Raw genomic sequence first — 23,834 nt, forward strand, 5'->3', positions numbered from 1 at the left:
GAAATAACATCTTGCTAAATTACCATGCTGCTGGCCTCGGACTTGTGAACTTCTTGTTTCAGCCTTCCAAGTATAAAGGAAGAATTTAAGACTTTTTCTAAAGCATAATACATGACCTTCCAAGTTTGGTAAAGCAAAGACTCTTGAAGACAGGAGAGATAACAGTTGTACAGTCCTCTCTTTGCTTGCACTCTATCTTCCCTGCTGGATGCCTTTTTTTTTTTTTTTTTTTGCGGGTCTGGGGATGGAACTCAGGGGCAGTTGACCTCCAAGCTACACCCCTGCCCTATTTTTTATTCTTTATTTTGAAACCGGGTCTCACTGAGTTGCAGAGGGCCTCACTAAGTAGCCGAGGCTGTCCGCGAACCGCGATCCTCCAGGTCTCAGCCTCCGGAATGCTGGGATTACAAGCGTGCCCACCACGCCCGGCTTGGATGCCCTTTTTATTCTAACTCTCTCTCCCATTACCGCACACAGCCCTGTGATTTTATTATTTCCCTATTCCTTCCAGCTTAAGCCCAGGCAAAATCCAAATCATTTTCTTCTATTTCCCATATTAACTGAGACTAGTGGGAATTTTTTCAGCTTTATTAAAAACTTTTACACATCCTTTTTTTTTTTTTTTGGTGTTACTGGGGTTCCTGGAAGCCCTTCTACCTCTGGGCTACACTCCCAGACCTATTTTATACTTTTATTTATTTATTTATTTTTTGAAACAGGGTCTCTTAAGCCAGCATGGCTGGCTTCGAACCTGCGCGATCCTCCTGTCTCCGCCTCCCAAGCGCAGGGATTACAAGCGTGTGCCACCATGCCCGGCTTACACATCCTTATTCAAGAATCTACTGAGCCATCCCAGAAGTTCAGATACCAAATGCAGACTTCCGTGTGTGTGTGTGTGTGTGTGTGTGTGACTAGGGATTGAACCCAAAGGCATTCTACCTCTGAGCTACATTCCCGTCCCTTTTTTTTTGTTTTGAAACAGGATCTTACTAGGTTGCTGAGAATCTTGCTAAATTCCTGAAGCTAGCCTTGAACCTGTAGTTCTTCTGTTTCAATCTCCCAGGTAGTAGGATTACAGGTATGTACCACTATGCCTGGCTCCGCTTGGTTTTTAGGCTCTTTTATATCTAATTTCACCCTACCTATTTATACATAGTTCCATTAATTCACTACGTAAATTCTCTAGCCAGGCTAGGCTTCTTCAGAGTAGGGATCTTGTCCTGTTTTTGTATTGTCCCTAAAAACCTAGTAGGTGCTAGGTATGCCTTAGGAATTTAAAAGTACTTTCTGCTTGATCAAATGAAACAGTTTGAGCTGAGTTCAGTTCTTTTATTTTTAGAACTTGGGGTAGAATTTTTTCTTTACAAATAGAACAAGCTGACTGCCATGTAAAGCTTGAGCAAAACTTCAGAATACTATACCATAGAGCGGAGGGTTGGCATGGGCCTAATGTCACTGTTGCTTCCTCTTTGACTGCAAATCCAAATACTGTGGTCGTCCTACAAGCTGCTAGGTTCATTGTTTCTGGTGGTACCAGAAGACCCTAGAAATTTTTTTAAAAAGTTAAAAAAAAGCCGGGCGTGGTGGCGCACGCTTGTAATCCCCGCGCTTGGGAGGTGGAGACAGGAGGATCGCGCAGGTTCGAAGCCAGCCACGTGCGCTGGCTTAGGAGACCCTGTTTCCAAAAATGAAAATGTAAAAATAGGTCTGGGAGTGTAGCCCGGAGGTAGAAGGGCTTCCAGGAACCCCAGTACCACCAAAAAAAAAAAAAGTTAAAAAAAAAAACCCTGACCTTGAAAAGCTAAGAAAGCCAGTGTCAAACTGAGGAAATCCCACAGATAGAAAGGTGCCAGTAAGTATAGGCACTCTCAGCCTAGCTTGGTTCTAATCTCTACTCTGTTTCTCCCAATTTCCCTGAGGTCTTGAGGAGCCAATTTCTCACCCATTGCTGTGACTTTGAAGGTTACTCTGCTACTGCAAGCTCCTTTAGTCTCTACACGGAGAAATCCCTTCATTTCATCTTTTTGGCATTTTTTAAATGGAATGATCACCAGGAGTCTTTAAAAAGTGCAAGTGCAAAAGGGCTGAACGTTCTTTAGAAAGGTCACCTCAGGTGGCTGAGCTGGCACAGCCCTCAGGTGGGCCTCCCCTTTCTTGATTCACCTCTGTCTAGGGAGGCAGCTCTGTGGTCCTCCTTGCAGTCCTGGCCTTCCCCACTTGTGTTCTCTGGCCTCCATCTCAAAGGGTAGGGTTAGAGTAGCAGTGCTGCGAGATAGAAAGTATTTGGCTTAATTGGGCATTCCCAGGGAAAGCAAACAAACAAAACCCCCCAATATTCCCTTGCTATGCATTGGCATATTAGGAAAATGTGCTTTTTCCAGAATTTGTTTGGCAATAGGAATCCCCTGGGGAGTGTATTAAGAATCAGATACCTGGACCCCACCCTGAACCCATTGAATTAGAATTTCCAATAGGTAAAATGGAAATCTATACATTTAAAACTTTCAAGCTGGGTGTGATGGTGCATGCTTGTAATCCCAGCATTCAGGGAGGCTGAGACCAGAGAATTGTGATTCGTGGACAGCTTCAGTTACTTAGCGAGGCCCTTCGCACCTCAGTGAAACCCTATTTCAAAATTAAAAGGACTAAAAAATATGGCTGGGAGTGTAACTCAGAGTAGAATGTCCCTGGGTTCCATCCCCAGTACTGCAAAAAAAAAAAAAAAGGAAAAAATATATTCTATATATATAATAAAATATTTTATTTATTATTTATTTATCATTTATTATTTATAATATATTTATTTTTATATTATATAATAAATAAAGTAATTCTTTAAAAAAAAAAAAACTTTCAATCCAGGCGTGGTGATGCATGCTTGTAATCCCAGCATTCAAAAGGCTGAGATCATAGGATCACGGTTCGCAGACAGCCTCAGCTACTTAGTGAGGCCCTCTGTAACTCAGGGAGATCCTGTTTCAAAATAAAGAATAGAAGCCGAGCGTGGTGGCACACGCTTGTAATCTCAGCATTTGGAAGGCTGAGACCAGAGGATCGCGGTTCGCGGACAGCCTCAGCTACTTAGTGAGGCCCTCTGCAACTCAGTGAAACCCAGTTTCAAAATAAAGAATAAAAAATAGGGCAGGGGTGTAGCTCAGAGGTTGAATGCCCCTGGGTTCCATCCCCAGACCCACAAAAATAAAATAAAATAAAATAATAATGAATAAAAAAGAGGGCAGGGGGTGTATCTAGGAAGTTGAATGCTCCTGGGTTTCATCCCCTGACCCACAAACCAAACCAAACCTTACAAAAACCCTGAAAGGTGATTCTTTTTTTTTTTCTTTTTTTTTTTTTTTTCTTTTTGCGGGTCTGGGAATGGAACACAGGGGCATTCAACCTCTGAGCTACACCCCCTGCCCTATTTTTTATTCTTTCTTTTGAAACTGGGTCTCACTGAGTTGCAGAGGGCCTCACTAAGTAGCTGAGGCTGTCTGCGAACCGCGATCCTCTGGTCTCAGCCTCCTGAATGCTGGGATTACAAGCATGCGCCACCACGCCCAGCTGAAAGGTGATTCTTATCATCAGACAAGTCTGGAAAACATAACACTAATGATTTGTGTGTGTGGTACTGGTGATGGAACCCAGTTTCTACCTCTAAGACAGAAGAATTGCAGGTTTGAAGCCAGCCTCAGCAACTTAATAAGGCTCCTAACAACTTATTGAGACTGTTTCCAAATAAAAATAATATAAAGCGGGGTATATCTCAGAGGTAGTTGGCCCCCTAGGTTCAGTCCCCAGTATCCCCCCCCTCCACAACAACAACAACCAGCCTATAGGCTTTAGAACAAGAACCATGGGTTTTCCCTGCCAAGAACTGGCTATGACCTTGGGCAAAATATTTAATCTCTCAGAACCTCGGTTTCCTTATTAATAAATTAAGAATGATATTGCATCTCCCACTGAAGATTAAATGAAATGACACATACAGAACTGTTAGCCCAATAGCTACTAAACAAAAGACATGCTCAATAAACAAATGCTATTTTTATTTCTCCACAGAAGAGCCCTAGGGGAGTCCCATCATAGAAATATGGGTGAATAATGGCCATAAAAACGGAAGTCCTCCTTGGATGTTTCCTGGGATCCACACAGATAGATACGCAGAGCCAGAATACCCAATGATCCCTTCTCTGAGTAGACCACACAGACGTAACTGTGGCTGGCTATCTTAAACAAAAGGAAGAACATTTTTAACCAAGTCTGGCTCAAGCTGGGTAGGCAGGAACCAATGGAGACAAGACCTGGACAGCTGGATCTATCATGGGTTAGAAGTAGGATGATTCTCCACCTTAAGGACAGACGCCCTCACCTTCCTCACTGAATTCAAGGCTATTTCAGAGAAAGTTCTTCAAATTCTTGAACCAACCAGATCTGGATGTGAGTCCCAGCTATACTATTTGCCTACATTGTGACTTTGGAGAAATTGCTTAAGCCCTATAAGCCTCAGTTTTCTTTTCTTTTCTTTTCTTTTTTGTAGTACTGGGAATGGAACCCAGGGGCATTCTACCACAGAGCTATACCCCCAGCCCTATTTTTTATTATTTCTTTTGAAATAGGGTTTCATTGAGTTGCAAAGGGCCTCACTAAGTAGCTGAGGCTGTCCGCTACATAAAATGGTGATATTAAGAAAATGAGGCCAGATTTGGGTATGGTGGCACATGCTTGTAATCCCAGTATTTGGGAGGCTGAGACAGGAGGATCGCCATTCACAGACAGCCTCAGTTACTTAGTGAGGCCCTTCGCAACTCAGTGAGACTCTGTTTCAAAAATAAAGAATAAAAAATAGGGCTGGGGCTATAGCTTGGAGGTAGAATGCCCCTGGGTTCCATCCCTGGTACTGCAGAAAGAAGAAGGAGAAGAAGAAGGCGAAGGAGAAGGAGAAGGAGAAGAAGAAGAAGAAAGAAGAAAGAAGGAGAAGAAGCCAGGTGTGGTGGCTCATGTTTGTAATCCCAGCATTTGGGAGGCTGAGACAGGAGGATCCGCAGACAGCCTCAGCTACTTAGTGAGGCCCTTTGCAACTCAGTGAGACCCTGTTTCCAAATAAAGAACAAAAATAGGGCTGGGGGTGTAGCTCAGAGGTAGAATGTCCCTGGATTCCATCCCCAGTACCACACACACAAAAAAAAAAAAGATGAATTTTTTGATTCCAGAGACTTAGAAGGCCAAGGCAGGAGGACTGCAAGTTTGAGGCCAGCCTCAACAACTTAGCAAGCCCCTGTCTCAAAATAAAAATAAAATATGGGTGAAAGATACTCCGTAATAGAATCCCTCTGGGTTCAATCCCCAGTATCATACATATACAAAAATAAATACAAATAAGAAGAGCTAGGGATATAGATCAGTGGTAGAGCATCCTCAGATTCAAACCCAAGTACTGAGAAGAGGGAGGAGGAAGAGGAGGTGGAGAGGAAGGCAAAAACAGAGAAGGAGGAGCAGGAGGAGGAGGAGGGAAAAGAAATGTCATGCAAATAAAAGTTGGCTGTTGATTTATTTGGTACTGAGGGTGAACCCAGGAGTTAAGCCCCCAGCCCTTATTATTTATTTATTTATTTATTTATTTATTTATTTATTTAGTGTTGCTAGGGAGTCAACCAAGGGGCATTCTACCACCAAGCTACAACCCCTAGCCCTTTTTTATTTCTATTTGGAAACAGAGTTTCACTAGATTCCTGAGGCTGGCCTTCAACCTGTTATCCTCCTGTCTTGGCCTCCCGAGTACTGGGATTACAGGTGTGTACACTTGTGCTCAGCTTGTTTTGTTTTGAAACAAGGTCTTGCTAGGTTGCTGAAAGTCTCACTACTTTGCTGAGGCTGTCCTTGAACCTGATATCTTCCTTTCTCAATCTTCCAGGTATGGGATTCCAGGCGTACGCCACCACATTCAGCTATTTACTTATTTTGATTCAGGGTCTTGCTATGTTGCTCAGGTGGTTCTTAAACCCCTGGGCTCAGCCAATCCTCCTGCCTCAGCCTCCAGAGTGGCTGGGACTACAGATGCATGCCACCACGCCCAACTTTTATTACGTATCATTAGCAAAGGAGAGATTATAAGATTTTCTTTCCTTACTGCCATACTTCTCTCCAGAGAAAAACAATGAGCTTCCTGGCCAGGAGATTACCCACATCCTGTTCCGCCCACTCACACTGCACACACACCTATTTTGGGGTCCTTGCTTCCTCTTCCCATAGATCCATGCATTTAGTCCCATAGCGTCTTCTAAAAGGAGACTGTCCTTTTCCTAAAACTTGGCTGCCTCCAAACCATCCCCAGAGGCTCGTCAAATTGTCCCCAGTCACGACTTGGAGGAAAAGAGCACATTCTGCAGGTGGGTAAGAAAGACAGAGACCGAGGGTGCAGATAAAGGGTGGTCAGGAAGGGAACGGCCAAGGATTCAGAAGGGGAGAGGGTGGAAATGTGTCATGAGGTTCCTCAAGCTCTGTGATTTCTGAACCTCATCATTTTCAGTGAATGAACTCAGATGATTCATTTCCCTTTATTAGCCTCTATTTTCCTCTCTATGAGGTGGAAGGGGGAAGTGCCACTTGCTTTAGAGGCAGAGAAACATATCAAATCCAGCATATAGAATCTAGCTTGGCAAAGCCAGAACCCATACATCACATGGGCTATAGATGTTATCTTACTTTACCCCATCCCCTCCCCCCTCCCCCTTCTTCTTCTTCTTGTCTGGGGATGGAACCCAGGGGCATTTGACATCTGAGCTACACCCCGTGCCCTGTTTTTTATTCTTTATTTTGAAACAGCGTCTCACTGAGTTGCAGAGGGCCTCACTAAGTAGCTGAGGCTGTCTGCGGATCCTCCTGTCTCAGGCTCCCGAATGAGTTGCAGAGGTCTCAGCCTCTCAAATGCTGGGATTACCAGCGTGCGCCACCACGCCCAGCTTTTTTTTTTTTTTTAAGAGAATTTGTTAACATCTAGCCAGGTGTGGTGGCGCATGCTGGTAATCCCAGCATTCGGGAGGCTGAGACAGGAGGATCGCAGTTCGCAGACAACCTCAGCTACTTAGTGAGGCCCTCTGCAACTCAGTGAGACCCTGTTTCAAAATAAAGAATAAAAAAAAGGGCAGGGGGTGTAGCTCAGAGGTTGAATGCCTCTGGGTTCCATCCCCAGACATAATAATAATAATAATAATAATAATAATAATAATAATAATAATATGTTAACATTTAATGATCCTCTGGAACTGTGTGGCTTTCAAGCCACCAGGCACCCCAACACCCTTAATCTTCTCAGCTTTTCTGCTGAAGAATTTGGCCTTGTCGATGACAGGCTGTTTTGGGCGCTTTCCTTTCCCCAAACCTTTGTAGTAATCGATCGCACTACATCAATGATAGGAGTGGCTTAGTCTTGTTTTTGGCAGCATTTTCTCGTGTCCGCTCACTGACCATGTCTAGTTTACCAAGGTGGACAGTTGGGCAAAAGCTCTGGCTCCTCTTTAAGTGGCAATGCCTCATACCAACTTTTCCAAAGTAACCTGGGTGATATTTGTCAAAGTTGATCCTGTGGTGATGCATGCTACCAGCACACCCCGGCCTCCGGGGTGCTCCCGGTGCTTGCGGACGCGGCCGTGGCCGTAGCTCACGTGGCCCCGAAGTTTCCACGTCTTCCTTAGTCTGGACGACATGTCGGCAGCCAAGATGAAAGAGCTCTTACTTTCCCTCTGAAGAGGAATTTTTTTTAGTATTTCAGCCCCTGGCTGAACATATATTCCTAAACATCAATGACTTCTTGGCTGTGGTTTCTGGCTTCCCATGCCGGCCCTTTCCCTGGGGTGTGCCCCTTAGCTTTCAGGTACGCTCCTTTGCCACCCAAGACGGCCACCTGAGCTCTAGGCAGAAGTTCTAGGACCAGAGCCTGACCTTGGTTCCTGGTGGGGAATTCAGAATCCAGAAAGTCTGGAAAGTCATAAGTAACATTCTTTTAAGGTAATAAGTTCCTCACTTATGTAGAAACTGGGTTTGAGTTAGGGATAAAGAAGATTTTGGCCAAGGCTTAAGACACTGATGCAAAGTCTGAGTGACTGGCCTGGGTGCGGCTAGTCAGGCCGGAGACGGTGGTCCCTGACGGGGCAGAGAATTTAGGGAGGTCATAGTCTGAAGCTAGAGGAACCAACTTGGCTGGCGTGGTGGTGTTACTGACGACACAGAATAACCTCAGGGTCCAGCCCCTGGGCTCTTTGCTTTCCATGAGTAAGGAAGCAAGTATGTGGCTTCCCTCCATCCCTCCTCACAGGCCGCTGGGGGCCCAGCCGCTCGGCACCTCCCCCATTATGTTACAGGCCCAGACATGGCTGTTATTGCCAGGCTGCTTCACCTTTCTCCCTAAACACAGGGAGAAGAGGGTCTGCAGACTCAAGGAGTCAGGTGACCAGTGTTCCACGCCCCTTCCCAGAACTGCTGAGGCGTCCGTTCACCCCACGTGGAGGAGGAAAGAGAAGAGCAGCAGGTCCCACAGCCACAGGGGAGGGAGAGTGGGAGTCAGTTGTGGGGGCGAGCCGCACATGCAGCTGTCTGTCCCAGCTGCCAGGTGCTGGGAACTGCGGGCCAAGGACACCGCATTCCCAGCTTAACTGGAATCCCAAGATGGACTCCAGCGTGACCCAGTCTTCTGGTCAGCACAGCCACAGTCTGGAAGGGAAAGGACACAGTTCACAAAGTTCATCCTTCTATCTCTAGCACCTGAAAACTCTGCTTGGTGCAAAGTAGGCCCATGATAAATCCTCAGTAGATGAAGGAAGGAACGGACACTTGCACACACAAGCATGATGTCATCCAGCCTGCAAAGTGAGGCGCAGGCAGAGCAGGTGTGGCTTCATTTTGTTGAAAGGAGAACTGAGATAAAGAGTTCAGTGACTTGTCAAAGAACATTCAAATTGGATGTAGTAGAAACTCTAGTACCATGCTGAACATTCTTGGTATAGCAATCCAGGAATACATCCTCTGACTCAACCTGGACTTCCTTTGGGTTTAGTTGGTTAGAAAAACAGCCTTTTGGGGCCCAGTTTCCTGGAATAGTCTCAAGGCCAGGTTTAGATACTTTGCTCCTCCCTGTACACTGGAATCTGCCTACCCATTTTTTGCAGTACTAGGGATGGAACCCAGGGGCATTCTACCTTTGAACTACACCCCCAGCACTACATTTCTATTCTTTATTTTCAAATAGGGTCTCACTGCGTTGCAGAAGGCCTCTCTAAGTAGCTGAGGCTGTCTGCGAACTGCGATCCTCCTGTCTCAGCCTCCCAAATGCTGGGATTACAAGCATGTGTCACCATGGCCCGCGTGCCTACCCTTTAATAAGTAGCTCCTGGAAAGGGACCCTCTATCAGCCTCTGTGGCCACATCTGACTCAGGGGATCTGGACCCCTGGGACATGGAGGCATGGGCTGGTGTCAGGAAAAGAATGAAATCATATGCATTCAGTTCCTTCTTCTCTTCTCTCATCCTCAGCAGAAACTTCTAGACCACAAAAGTGAGTTCCTGGAATTCAAGCAAGCCACTCATAGTACAGAGTGGGTATCCTATCGCTCAGAGCCCAAGTCTAAACAGCGTTTCTGGATGGAAGTCTCCAAAGCCAGTTGGCAGGTTTGAGTGGAATACCTGAGCTGGAACATTTTACATCACCTGGACCTTCTCTTCATAGCATTCTGCCTCTTTATGAAGACAGTGGTGTAGAGAGGACAGGAACAAGGGTCAGAAGGCTTGGTTTTTGTCTGGAGTGATGGTACTTGCCTGTAAACTCAGTACTGGGGAGGCTGAGAAAGGAGGATCGCAGGTTCAAGGCCAGCCTCAGCAATATAGTAAGACTGTTTCTTTGTTTTCTTTCTTTCTTTCTTTCTTTCTTTCCTTCCTTCCTTCCTTCCTTCCTTCCTTTCCTCCTCCTCCTCTTCTTCTTCTTCTCCCCCCTCCCCCTCCCCCTCCCCCTCCCTTCCCCTTCCTCCTCCTCTTCTTCTTCTTCTTCTTCTTCTTCTTCTTCTTCTTCTTCTTCTTCTTCTTCTTCTTCTTCTTCCTCCTCCTCCTCCTCCTCCTCCTCTTCTTCTACCCAGGGGCATTCTACCTCTAAACTACACCCCTAGCCCTATTTCATTCTTTTATTTTGAAACAGGATCTTACTAAGTTGCAAAGGATCTGCCTGAGCCAGCTGAAGCTGGCTGCGAACTTGTGATCCTCCTGTCTGCAAGACTCTGTTACAAAAATAAAAAATAAAACAGGAGCTGATGTGGTGGCTCATGCCTGTAATCCCAGTTTTGGGAAGGCTGAGGCAAGAGGACTGGAGGTTGGGGGCAAGCTTCAGCAACTTAGTGAGACCCTATTTTGCTTTTGGTTTTTGTGGTACTGGGAATTAAATCAGGGCCATTCTACCCCTGAGCTAATATATATATATGTATTTGCAGTGCTAGGGACGGAATCCAGGGATAGTCTACTTCCGAGCTATACCCCCAGCCCTATTTATCTTTTATTTGGAAACAGGGTCTCAATGACTTGCAAAGTAGCTGAGGCTGTCCATGAACCATGACCCTCCTGTCTCAGCCTCCCAAATGCTGGGATTACAGACGTGTGCCGCTACCAACCAAGATAGATATATAATTATTATTATTATTATGTGGTACTGTAGATGGAACCCAGGGGCCTTCTACCTTCATGCTATACTCCCAGACATATTCTATATTTTATTTGGAAACAGGGTCTCTTAAGCCAGCTGAGGCTGGCTTCGAACCTGCGCGATCCTCCTGTCTCTGCCTCCCAGGCGCGGGGATTACAAGTGTGCGCCACCACGTCAGCACTTGGTGAGACTGTTTCCAAATAAAAAATAAAATAGGGCTGGGGCTGTAGCTCAAAGACAGAATTAGCATGTGTGTGCATGTGTGCTTGCACGTGTGCTCACACACACACACACACACACACACACACACACACACATCCCAAGTACAAGAACAAAAAGAAGGAGGAGGAAAAAAAGAAGGAGGCGAGGAGGAGGAGGAGGAGGACAACATGAACCGGGTTCTAGTGCTGGCTTGGACACTAATCCGCTGTGGATCTTCTCTCTACATCATTTACAAAATGGGAATAACAATCTCAGTTTACATCACAAGGGAGTTGTGAGTTGTTGTTGTTGTTATTATTATTATTATTATTATTATTATTATTATTATTATTATTATTATTTTGGTGGTCCTGGGAGTGGAACCCAGGGCCCTTCTACCTCCGGGCTATACTCCCAGACCTATTTTATATTTGATTTGGAAACATGGTCTCACTAAGTTGCCGAGAGCCTCACTAAGTAGCTGAGGCTGGCTTTGAACCTGCGCAATCCTCCTGTCTCAGCCTCCCAAGCGCGGGGATTACAAGCGTGCGCCACCACGCCCGGCGGTGGTTGTGAGTTTAAAGAGAAATGGTTTCAGGCGTGGTGGTGCTTGCTTATAATCCCAGTACCTAGGAGGCTGAGACAGGAGGATCATAGGTTTGCAGCCAGCCTCAGCTATTTAGTGAGGCCCTCTGCAACTTAGTGAGACCCTGTTTTCTTTTTGTTTTGTTTTTTTTTGCGGGTCTGGGGGTGGAACCCAGGGACATTCCACCTCTGAGCTACACCTCCTGCCCTATTTTTTATTCTTTATTTTGAAACTGGGTCTCACTGAGTTGCAGAGGGCCTAAGTAGCTGAGGCTGTCCACGAACCGCGATCATCCGGTCTCAGCCTCCCTAACGCTGGGATTATAAGCGTGCGCTACCACGCCCGGCTAAGAGACCCTGTTTTTAAATAAAAAATAAAAAATAGGGCTGGAGAGTGTAGCTTTTAGAATGCCCCTGGGCTCCATCCCCAGTACCAAACAAACAAAAAAATAAATAACTAGGAATGGTCTGCTTTCATGGTGATATACACCTGTTATCCCATACTTGGCAAGCTGAGATAGGAGGATCACAGATTTGAGTCCAGTGTTCAACAAAGTAGGGAGATCCTATTTCAAAATAAAAAATAAAAAGGGCTGGGGGGTGTAGCTCAGAGGTAGAATGTCTCCTGGTTTAATTCCCAGTATCAAAAAAGGGAAGGAATAGTTTATCTTAAAGTACCTTTAAGAACAAGACAGAAATAATTTAAAACTTAGTGTAAGCCACTACTACTTATGACCAAATGAGAAAAGCAAAGGCAGAGAGGGAGCCTTCCAGGGGCCCAGGTCTCTGTTTCTACGTGTTCACTGCTTCATTCATAATAAAGAACCTGCATGAATAAAGCATTAGCACGTGCTGAGGGAGAAATAAGATACCTAAAATGTGTTCTTTATCCCAGAGAACTAAAAATCTAGCACAGACTACACTAAAACATGATCTGAGACTTCAGAGAGCTTGGAAATCAGCAAGGGGAAAGGGCAGTTCCATGAAGAGTTGGAGGCACTAGAATTCGTACCCAGGTAGAGAGGCACAGGAGGAAGGAGGGGGACAGTGTCACACTGCATAACGGTCTCCATTTGTCCAGGCGGAAATGAGGTCATCCTGCTCTCAAAGAATCAGCACGACAGCCTCTAGCCAAGTAATTCAGAGTCATGAGAGCTGTGGGGAGCAGCATGAACTGTGAGTCAGGACAGGCTGCAGGGAACTTCCCCATAACTAACCTAGGAGTTTCAGGGTAAGTCTTCGGGCTGTAACATTTCTGTTTATATTTCGATCACATTTATTTACAATCAATGCATTCTCAAATCTAAACAAAACTGGCCACAATCTTCTAGAGGAAGTGACCAGATGGCTCTGAGACTATGGAACTCCTGACTCAGTAGGCCCTGGGAAGCTAGCAGCTCGGTGGGCACCAAAAGATGAACTCTAGAGGGCACTGGGTCACCTGCCTCCTTCCCGAAGCTAGACACTCAGCCTGCACTTTCCACCTCCAGAAGCGGCATCCTGAGGCCTCTGGCTGGGGAGGAGCAACGGGACCTTCCTCCTTCCTAACGCTGGGCACTCTCCCTACTTTCCTCTAGCCTCTCTCAAGTACTGACCCAACTTCAAGGTCCAGGTTTGCGAAGCAGAAAAGATGCCACAGGCATGGCAGGGAATGGAGCCAAGGTTAGGTCCTAATGAGTTATGGGGGTCACACTTACGCCTCCTCTGAAGGAGCCCCTCCCGCTGCATAGCACTGGGATGACCCCCAGCCTAGTTCCTGACATGAAGGAAAAGAGATGGAACAGGTCTTTGCTGTGCTCCTCTGACTGCCTGAGGCGTGTGTGTGTGTGTGTGTGTGCATATGCGCACACATGTGTGCTTGCCCTTGAGCACCTATTCACAAAATGTGTACGTCCTCAAGCAGGAAGGGCAAATAGAATCATTTACACATAATCTGGTTTTCTAGAGGCTGATTTTATTTGATAAACAATTGCTTTTTTAATTTCTTTCTTTGTGTGTGTGGTACTGGGGATGGAACCCAGGGGCATTTTACCTCTGAGCTACACCCCCAGCCCTATTTTTTATTCTTTATTTTGAAACAGGGTCTCACTGAACTGCAGAGGGCCTCACTAAGTAGTAGTTGAGGCTGTCTTTGAATAGTAATTCTCCTGTCTCAGCCTCCCAAATGCTGGAATTACAAGCATGAGCCACCACGCCCTGCTTAAACAATTGCTTTTATCTTAATATAAACAATGCTGTATGAGGAAGTAGAACACTAAATATACATATATTTTATTTATTAATATTTTTGCAGTACTAGGGATTGAACCTTGTGCATGCTAGGAAAGCATTTTACCACTGAACTGTACCTTCAGCCACACTTGGATTTTAAGATATCTTTTTGGATATCTTAAATATTTTTGTGTGATGATCTTTCTGGAATGGATGATATAAGGCTTTTTTTTTTTTCCAGTACTGGGAATTGAACCTAGGGACATACTATCTCCCAGCTACACCTCCAGCCCTATTTTTTTATTCTTTATTCGAAACAGGGTCTCACTAAGTTGTGGAGGGACTCACTAAGTAGCTGAGGCTGGCTGCGAACCTGCAATCCTCCTGTCTCGGCCTCTAAAGGACTGGGATTATTAAAGCATGCACCATCACGCCTGTCTCAGGGATGTGTCTTTTCACAATTTAAACAGTGTAAACCAGAGCCAGGCGTGGTGGCGCACGCTTGTAATCCCAGCATTTGGGAGGCTGAGACCAGACGATCTCGGTTCGAGGACAGCCTCAACTACTTAGTGAGGCCCTTTGCAACTCTGTAAGACTCGGTTTCAATTTAAAGAATAAAAAATAGGGCAGGGGGTGTAGCTCGGAGGTCGAATGCCCCTGGGTTCCATACACACACACACACACACACACACACACACACACACACACAGTGTAAACCAGACATGATGGAGAACACTTGTAATTTTCAGTACTTGAGAGGCTATGAAAGGAGGACGCAGATTCACAGCCAGCCTCAGCAATTCAGTAAGGCCCTCTGTAACTTAGTGAGATTTGCTTCACAGTAAAAAATAAAATAGGGCTGGAGGTATAGCTCAGAGACAGAGTGCCCCTGGGTTTGATCTCCAGCACTACAGAGAGGGGGGCAGTATAAAAGGGCATTCAGTGAAAAATCAACCCTCCTCTTGTCTGTCCTCCCTCTGCTCTTAAGTGAGAGACACTCTTCCTATCCATCCACAATGCAGTCTACATTAATAAGATTGTACTATCCACTGTCTTTATTAACTAACTTTACTCTTTCCCAGACAAATAAATGCATTATTTAGCTCACCATGGTGGTGCACACTTGCAATCTCAGTACTTGGAGGATGAAACAGAAGGGTTGTGGATTCACAGCCAGCCTCAGCAACTTAACGAGGCTTTCAGCAACTTAGTGAGACCCTGTTTCCAAATGAGAAATACAATTGAGTTGAGGGTGTAGCTTGGAGGTAAAATTCCTCTGAGTCAATCCGCAGTATATAAAATAAAATAAAATAAAATAAAATAAAATAAAATAAAATAAAACAAAACAATTATTTATTATAGGAATTTCCTAGAAGACCCATCAACACTTCAATAGGAAGCATCAATAGTTTGTGACCACAGGCTTTGTCCTTAAACCCTACAATATCACATCATAACTCTTTTTTCTTTTCTTTTTTTTTTTTTATTGTGGTATTGAGGATGGAACCCAGGGACACTATCTCTCAACTCTGGTTTTTAGTCTTTTAATTTTTGAAACAGGGGATCACTGAATTGCAACAAGCCTCGACAAGTAACTGAGGTTGTCTACGAACCTTGATCCTCCTGTGTCTGCCTCCTGAATGCTGGGATTACAAGCGTGTGCCACCACGCCAGGCTACATCATAACTCTTACTCCATCCTTACCATGCTTTCAAAAGCCTCTGGTTTGCAGAGACTGGCCTTAAACCAAACAACAAATTCTCAATAAAAATCTGATCTTGCCGGGCGTGGTGGCCCACGCTTGTAATCCCAGAATTTGGGAGGCTGAGGCAGGAGGATGGCGGTTCCCGGCCAGCCTCCTTTACTTAGTGGGGCCCTTTGCAACTCAGTGAGACCCTATTTCAAAAAATAAAAATAAAAAAATAAAAAAAAATAGGGCTGTGGTTGTAGTTCAAAGGTAGAATGCCCTGGAGGGTTCTATCCCCAGTACCGCCAAAAAAAAAAAAAAAAAAAAATCTGATTTTGAGCAGGGCGTGGTGTACTTGGGAGGGTGAGATAGGAGGATCACAGGTTCACAGCCAGCCTCGGCTACTTAGTGAGGCTCTCAATTTAGTGAGACCCTGTTTCCAAATAAAATATAAAATAGGTCTGGGCATATAGCCTGGCGGTAGAAACTCCCTGGGTCCCACCCCCAGTAACACACACACACACACACACACACACACACACACACACACCCCTGATCCTGCCTTTCCTCCTCTGATGGCACTACTAACCTCTTACTTAAAGTGAGCAATAAACTGCCTTGGCGGCGGCTGGCGGCGGCGGAAGGCGCAGGCCGGCTCCCGCGGCTGGAGGCGGGGCGCGGCGGGCGGGGCGCGGCGTGCTGATATAGGGCCGGCGAGCGGCAGCCAGAGCCCGGAGCCCGCTCGCCGCCGCGTCCCAGGCATCCCCCGCGCGGCCAGGCGAGTTGCGCCCCGAGCCCGGGTCCCCGGAGAGGAGAGACTGGCCGGCCCAGGGAGCCTGGCTCACCCCGTAGAGGACCTGGGGCTCCTCCCTTGAACGGCAGCCACCCCTGGCCGCGCCTTCTCTCTCCCCGGCTCCCGGCCTGACTTCTCCTTCCCTTGCAGAGCTGCTGTCCAGAGCTCCAACCTTGCCACCATGAGAGCCCTGCTGGCGTGCCTGCTCCTCGGCGCCCTGGCCGCTAGCGATTCTCAAGTGAGTGATTTCTCTGCTGTGACTGTCGCAGGGGGAGCTTGTCTGGCTCGTGGACAGCGCCCGGGAACGGGCAGGGCTGCACGGGGAGCTGGAGTTCCATCCACAGGGGGTCAGACCCCCCGAGACACGACCGTGTGTCGGTGGGGGCCTCGGGAACCTAGGGGTTTGGTCCTGGGGCAAGGGAGGAAGGAGCTTGGGGTGTGAAGCTTGAGCCAGTCCTCTCCCGGCTGGGAGAAAACCTATGACCTTCCATTGGAAGGTTGGTTAGATTGTGAACTGGGTGGGGAGGGGGGGAGCTGGAGAGCAGCCTGGGTTTTGAGGCTGGGGCCAGTTTACCCTCGCCTTGGAGTCCAGGAGCATGAGACTCTGGTGACCAACACCACGCCATCTCTTGCAGGGCATCCCTGAACTTCCAGGATCATCAGATGTATGTGAGTACCCACCCCTCGCCCAGTGGTTGGCTCCGCTGACAGCCTAACAAGCCCCGGGGCTCAGCGCTCCCTGCCCCTGTGCTGCGGGCTGACTCCTCCCTGCTCACCCCCTTGTGCTTGCTCTCTAGCTAACTGTGGCTGTCTGAACGGAGGAACCTGTGTGTCCTACAAGTATTTCTCCAACATTTGGCGATGCATCTGCCCGAAGAAATTCCAAGGGGAGCACTGTGAGATAGGTATGGGAATCCCAACTCTAACTGGGAAGGAGGAGGCACCAGAGATTTGAGGGCGGAGGGAGGTGGGTGGGATATAGGAGCAGGCAGAGGTTAGTTGCTAGGGGAGGGTGGGTGACAGCTCCATCTTTATGTCACACACACACACACACACACACACACACACACACACACACACACCTGTCTCATGAAGTAGTGACTGCCCATATGTGAGGTGGGTGATGAGACTTTTTCCAGTATCCTCTGCCAGGCCTGAAGCCATGTCATCTTTGAAAGGCCTATCTAAACTCCTCTCTCTAATATTCTCTCATTTTCATATCCTTTGTAGATACATCAAAAACTTGCTATGAGGGGAATGGTCACTCCTATAGAGGAAAGGCAAACACTGACACCAAGGGCCGGCCCTGCCTCACTTGGAACTCTCCCACTGTGCTTCAGAAGACATACCACGCCCACAGGCCTGACGCGCTTCACCTGGGCCTGGGGAAGCACAATTACTGCAGGTGAGGTGGTGTCCGCGAGAACCAGGAGTCCTTCCCATCGCCTTCTGCTCCCAGAGTGCTGGCCATAGCACGAGAAAGCCAGGCCTCTGGTTGAGTCTTGCCTGGGAGGATGTAGGAAGCTTGTAGGGAAGGTGATCTGCATTGGAATGGATCATTGACCCCTCCTTGTTTTTAGGAACCCAGACAACCAGAGGCAGCCATGGTGCTACGTGCAGATCGGCCTAAAGCAGTTTGTCCAAGAGTGCTTGGTGCGCTCCTGCTCTGCTGGTGAGTGTCACTGCTTTCAACTGTGGAAGGGACGAAGGCATGTGCCCCCTTTCCATCACAGAAGGGATGAGAAGGGAGGTCTGCCCAAGGGAGATACTTTATCTTTGCTGCCTCCCCAAGACACCCCTCTCTTTCTCCTCCAGAGCAACCACAGTTCCAGTGTGGCCAGAAGGCTCTGCGGCCCCGCTTTAAGATTGTTGGAGGAGACTTCACCACCATTGAGAATCAGCCCTGGTTTGCAGCCATCTACCGGAGGCACCGGGGAGGCTCGGTGACCTATGTGTGTGGCGGCAGCCTCATCAGTCCTTGCTGGGTGGTCAGCGCCACACACTGCTTCATGTACGTCCCTCCCTGTCTCCCCTCTCTGACTCTCCTGCTCTACCCTGAACACATCCCTTTCTCTTTCCCTGCAGAGGAATCTGCCTCGATCCCCCCACCCCAGCCTCTCTCCATGTGGTCCATGGCCTTGGGGACAAGTCCTGCTTTGAGGCTTCTACAGTGGGGAGGGGGGAGTGACAGGATTTCATGAGATCAGGCTGTCTGACAGGTCTCATCTCCCACAGTAATCACCAGCGGAAGCAGGACTATATTGTCTACCTGGGTCGGTCAAGACTTAACTCCAATACCCCTGGGGAAATGAAGTTTGAGGTGGAACAGCTTATTTTGCATGAGGACTATAGCGCTGACAGCCTGGCTCACCACAACGATATTGGTGAGTGATGATGGGGATGGGATGATGATGGAAGGGAGAGAGAGAGGTCCAGAGAGACCCTGATGGAGGGTGAAGTTGGGAGGGGAACTTAAGCCCCTGCCCTACACAACAAGGGAATGGTGGGGACGACTTCAGAGTGAAATAAAGGGGCCTGGTGCTCCTCCTCAGAGACCCTGAGTTTCTCAAACAGGTCCTCTTCTGAGTAGAAATAGCCCTATGGGAGCCGGGCATGGTGGCACATGCTTGTAATCCCAACATTTGGGTGGCTGAGATCAGAGGATTGTGGTTCATGGCCAGCCTCAGCTACTTAGTGAGGCCCTTTGCAACTCTCAGTGAGACCCTGTCTCAAAATAAAGAATAAAAAATAGGGCTGGGGTATAGCTCGGAGGTAGACTGCTCCTGGGTTCCACCCCTGAGAGAGAGAGAGAAAGAGAAAGAAAAAATAGCCCTATGGGTATTTGGTTTGGGTTTGGAATGCCCTGTTTGTACAAATTAGAATGGATGTGGCTTCTGTCTGTACTGGGATATAGAATTTCGAGAGTAGAGCTGTGGGCTAGATTTTCACTCAGCTTTCTCAGAAGGGGCTTTTGGAATGAAACAACTTTGCTGCTGTCTGCAGCAGCCCAAGGCGCCTAAGTCTTCCTCAGCTGCTAGAACAAAGCTCTTGGAGCATGGGACAGCAAGCCTCCAGGTGATAAATCACCAGCAGGCCTTCCTGGATAACCCTGACTGACCTAGGGACAAATATAGCCACTCTCAGCATTGGGAAGAGAGAGATGGTGGCCCCCTAACCAGGTGGTAATCTGTTCCCTCTGACCTTCTCTCTCTTTCCCCCAGCCTTGCTGAAGATCCGTTCCAGCATGGGCCAGTGTGCACAGCCATCCCGATCCATACAGACCATCTGTCTGCCCCCCAAGTATGGCGATGCCCGTTTTGACACAAACTGTGAGATCACTGGCTTTGGAAAAGAGAATCCCAGTAAGTAACATTTGGAACTGACTGAGGGGATCTTGGGGGAGTGCTGTGACATGGATGCGGGTACAGAATGATCAAGGAAAGAGTGGAGTTAAAGATGGGAATGTAAGCTGGGCGTGGTGGCGCATGCTTGGGATCCTAGTACTTGGGAGGCTGAGACAGGAGGACCACAGGTTCACAGCCAGCCTCAGCTACTTAGTGAGGCCCTCCACAACTCAGTGAGTATCCTGTTTCAAAATAAAGAGTAAAATAGGTCTGGGGATGCAGCTCAGAGGTAGAATGCCCTTGGGTTCAATCCCCAGTACTAAAAAAACAAAACAAATAAAGATGGGAACTTGCTGGGCATGGTGGCACATACTTATGGTCCCAGTCCTTGGCAAACAGAACTGGAAGACCACAGGCTTATGGCCAGCTTTAGCTACTCAGTGAGTTCCTCAGCAATTTAGTGAGACCCTGTTTTAAAACAAAGAATAAAAAATAGGGCTGGCAGTGTAGTGTGGAGGTAAAATTTCCCTGGGTTCAGTCCCTAGTACTGAAAAAAAAAAAGATGGGAACTCTATGGGGGGCAGATGGGTCTAGAGATGGACAGGGGAGCTCTATCTGGGGTACAATGGGCTACAAAGATAAATATATACGGGATGAGTGGCTGTGAGTGGGGTAAAGGTTTAGATGGGGTGGAACAAGAATAAGGATCGTCCTTTGTTGGTTCCTCCCCTGACATGGAGTCCCAGTGGACAGATACATCTTAAATACAAACTCCTCACTCTTCCCTCCATCTAGCTGACTATCTCTACCCAGAGAACCTGAAAATGACTGTTGTGAAGCTGATTTCCCACCAGCAATGTCAGCAGCCCCACTACTACGGCTCTGAAGTCACCACCAAAATGCTGTGTGCTGCTGACCCACAGTGGGAAACAGATTCCTGCCAGGTAAGAGTTACAAGCGTCTCTCCCTCACCCCAAGTCTCCCCAGAGCTTCTGGTTCTGACTCCACCAACTTTGGGGATTCACCTTCCAGTCAGGGCCCTAAAAAGTCAGGAAAGTCAGTCCTGAGGCCTAAAGTCATCCTTTTGTGTTCCCTAGAGACCATTACAAATAGGAAATGGGAGAAGGCAATGTAACTCCACTCTCAGGGTGCATGTAATGTGAATTATAATGCTTAGAAGGGAGAGAGGAAAATCAAATGTTTAGGAGAGGGAAAAGAAGCTTTAGAGAAAATGTGACTTGACTGGGATATTAAGAGGTAGAAGAGCCTGGTATTGGGGTGCATGCTCATAATTCTAGTACTTGGGAGGCTGAGATAGGAGGATCACAGGTTTGTGGTCAGCCTCAGCAACTTAGTGAGGTCCTCTGTAATTTAGTGAGAACTTGTTTCAAAATAAAAAATAAGATAGGGCTGGAGGGATGCAGCCCAGAGATACAATGGCCCCTGAGTTCAATCCGTAGTCTAACAACAACAACAATAATAATGTAGAAGGAAGAAAGGAGACTGTTTTGGTTGAAAGATACAAAACTGAGACTGAGTATGATCTCTTCCAGGGTAGGGTCTGGGATCTTCCAGCAGGGTCTGGGAGCATGGGTGAGTGGTGGCAGATGACCGGGCTTTGAAAGCCAACCAGAAAATCTTAAACTCGATGTGGTAGTAAGTGGGAAGTCACTAAGGACTTTGGTTCTAGGAACCTCCTAGCTCTCTCAGGCATATTGGTGGTGGGATCAGAAGGTCCCCCTCTGGTTACTTCCACCTCACCTCTGTATCTTTGGCTTTCCAGGGAGACTCCGGGGGACCCCTGGTCTGTTCCAGCCAAGGCCGCCTGACCCTGACTGGGATTGTGAGTTGGGGCCGCGGATGTGCTTTGAAGGACAAGCCAGGAGTCTACACAAGGGTCTCATACTTCCTCTCCTGGATCCATTCCCACATCAGTGAAGACAATGGTCTAGACCTCTGAGGGCTCCCAGGGAGCCAAGAGGAAACAAATGAGCCGCCCCGTGCTGACTGCCATTTCTGCAGCAGGGCTGTCTCCAGCAGCTGTAAGGAAGAGACTGAGGAGGATAGGCTCTGCAGAGATGGTTTTGCTTGTGCTGCCCACCAGGGTGAGCAACAATAGCTTTTACCCTTAACACGGGCCTGGGTGCTGGCCACCCAGACTCCCCTGGAGAAGATGGAGAGGTGGTTCTGACTCAGGATGGTATTGGCCACTAGTTATCTTTTTTTGGACTGAAGCTTCCTGCAGTTAAAAATGGTGTCTCCTGTGCATGGGTGGGAGGAGAGCTGGCTCCCTCAATAGGGGCCATTCATGAGGTTCACTGTTGGGAAATTAATAATTTCTCCAGTAGGAAGTATAATGTCTGAGGTCTCTTGAGGGAGCTTGGCCAGTATGGGAACAGCAATTTGGAGAGTAGGAACACTAATGACTTAAGGAAAGAGCTCTGGCATTCCATGAATGGATCAGGAAATATTATACGTGTGTGTGTGTGTGTGTGTGTGTGTGTGTGTGTGTGTGTATGCACTTGTGTACCGACTGTAAATTTAAGTGTAAGAGCCAGTGTGTTCCTGTGTCTGACTGTAAATCTAGATATTTCCCTAAACTGCAGACTGTGATGCCACATGGAGTGGTCTATCTGGAGAGGCTTGGGTCTCCCTTGTGGTGATACCTGTGAATGTATCATTCTGGGCATGACATATGACCAGCACTAAATGTCTGTTTTACTTTCACATATGTGTTCTTTCTTGGCCAGTTATTGCCTCTGACCTTTCAGTCTAGTTCATCCAATCCTCACTGGGTGGGGTGAGGAGCACTCCTGTATACTGAATATTTAATAATTATATTCTGCTATTTTTATTTATATCTATTTTTATAATTTTGAATAAAGATAATCAATAAAATATGATTTTTTTTCTGAAGACTTTGTCTTTCCCTGTTGCTTGTATGGGAGGAAAGTGGGGAACATAAAGAGAAGAAAATGAGCCGGGCGTGGTGGCGCAGGCTTGTAATCCCAGCATTCGGGAGGCTGAGACCTGAGGATTGTGGTTTGCAGACAGCCTCAGCTACTTAGGCCCTCTGCAGCTCAGTGAGACCTTGTTTCAAAATAAAGAATGACTCAATTACATCATTTTCAGGGAAATGGATGGAACTGGAGGACATTATGCTAAGTGAGATTAGTCAGTCACAAAAAATAAGAAATCAGATGCTTTCTCTAATATGTGAGAGTTAGAGAGAAATGGGTCATAGGAAGAACTTTAGATGAAAAAGGAAATCCTATAGAGGAGCAAACAAGGCAACCTAAAGGAGGAGAAAGGAGGGGGGAAGAGGAAAATCTCTAAAACACACAAAGTACTTTTTTTTTTTCCGGGTCTGGGAATGGAACCCAGAGGCATTTGACCTCCGAGCTACACCCCCTGCCCTATTTTTTATTCTTTATTTTGAAACAGGGTCTCACTAAGTTGCAGAGGGCTTCACTGAGTAGCTGAGGCTATATGCGAACCGCGATCCTCCAGTCTCAGCCTCCCAAATGCTGGGATTACAAGCGTGCGCCACCACGCCCGGCTACACAATGTACTTAAACATATCGAAGTCAACCACTAAGCCAAGCAAGGGAAGGAGGGACGGGGAGGGAATGGGGTGGGAACTGGGTAGGGGTTAAATCGGTGATGTCCACATGTATGTCCACACAAGTTTTTTTTATCCCAATATGATGTATGAATATAATGCACCAATAAAAAATTTTTAAAAATTAAAAAAAAAAGGAATGAAAATAGGGCAGGAGGTGGTTGTAGCTTGGAGGGCGAATGCCCCTGGGTTCCATTCCCAGATGCATAAAAGAAAGAAGAAGAAGAAGGAGAAGGAGAAGGTGATGATGATGGTGGTGGTGGTGGTGGTGGTGGTGACATGCATCCTAGAGTTTCTTGAGGAGTCTGGGAATAATCTTTGGGCTGACTTCAACCAAGAACACTTGCATGAGTGAACATTGCTGATTCAAACGCCAGTGTGAACAGGTACAAAGACACATGCCTATAATCCCAGAGACTCGAGAGGCTGAGGTAGGAGAATCATGAGTCAAAGACCAGCCTGAGCAACAGGCTGTCTCAAAATAAAAAATAAAATCCGGGCGTGGTGGCGCACGTTTGTAATTCTAGCACTTGGAAGGCTGAGACGGGAGGATCACACAGGTTCGAAGCCAGCCTCAGCCACTGAGTAAGGCTCTCAGCAACTTAGTGAAACCCTGTTTCCAAATAAAATATAAAATGCAAAATAGATCTGGGAGTATAGCCCGAAGGTAGAAAAGCCCCTGGGTTCCACCCCAGTAACACACACACACACAC

The 23,834-nt window shown here is 47.1% G+C and overlaps 1 protein-coding gene and 1 pseudogene across 2 annotated transcripts; one reads left to right on the plus strand and one right to left on the minus strand.

Annotated features, from left to right (window-relative positions):
* Positions 1-7,238: 7,238 nt before the first annotated feature.
* On the minus strand, positions 7,239-7,703 carry LOC308262355 (large ribosomal subunit protein uL15-like; annotated as a pseudogene). Its single transcript has one exon. The product of its transcript is annotated as a large ribosomal subunit protein uL15-like (transcript).
* Positions 7,704-16,336: 8,633 nt separating this feature from the next.
* PLAU (plasminogen activator, urokinase) lies at positions 16,337-21,459 on the plus strand (the record flags this gene model as incomplete). Its single annotated transcript, XM_080693553.1, has 9 exons — positions 16,337-16,433; positions 16,953-17,060; positions 17,386-17,560; positions 17,736-17,831; positions 17,948-18,166; positions 18,391-18,539; positions 19,377-19,517; positions 20,295-20,443; positions 21,283-21,459. 9 exons carry the CDS (start codon positions 16,337-16,339, stop codon positions 21,457-21,459), a joined length of 1,311 nt encoding a protein of 436 aa, XP_080549679.1.
* Positions 21,460-23,834: the final 2,375 nt, after the last annotated feature.

Source organism: Muscardinus avellanarius (assembly GCF_963383645.1).
Source record: "Muscardinus avellanarius genome assembly, chromosome: 4".
Classification (NCBI taxonomy): Eukaryota; Metazoa; Chordata; class Mammalia; order Rodentia; family Gliridae; genus Muscardinus; species Muscardinus avellanarius.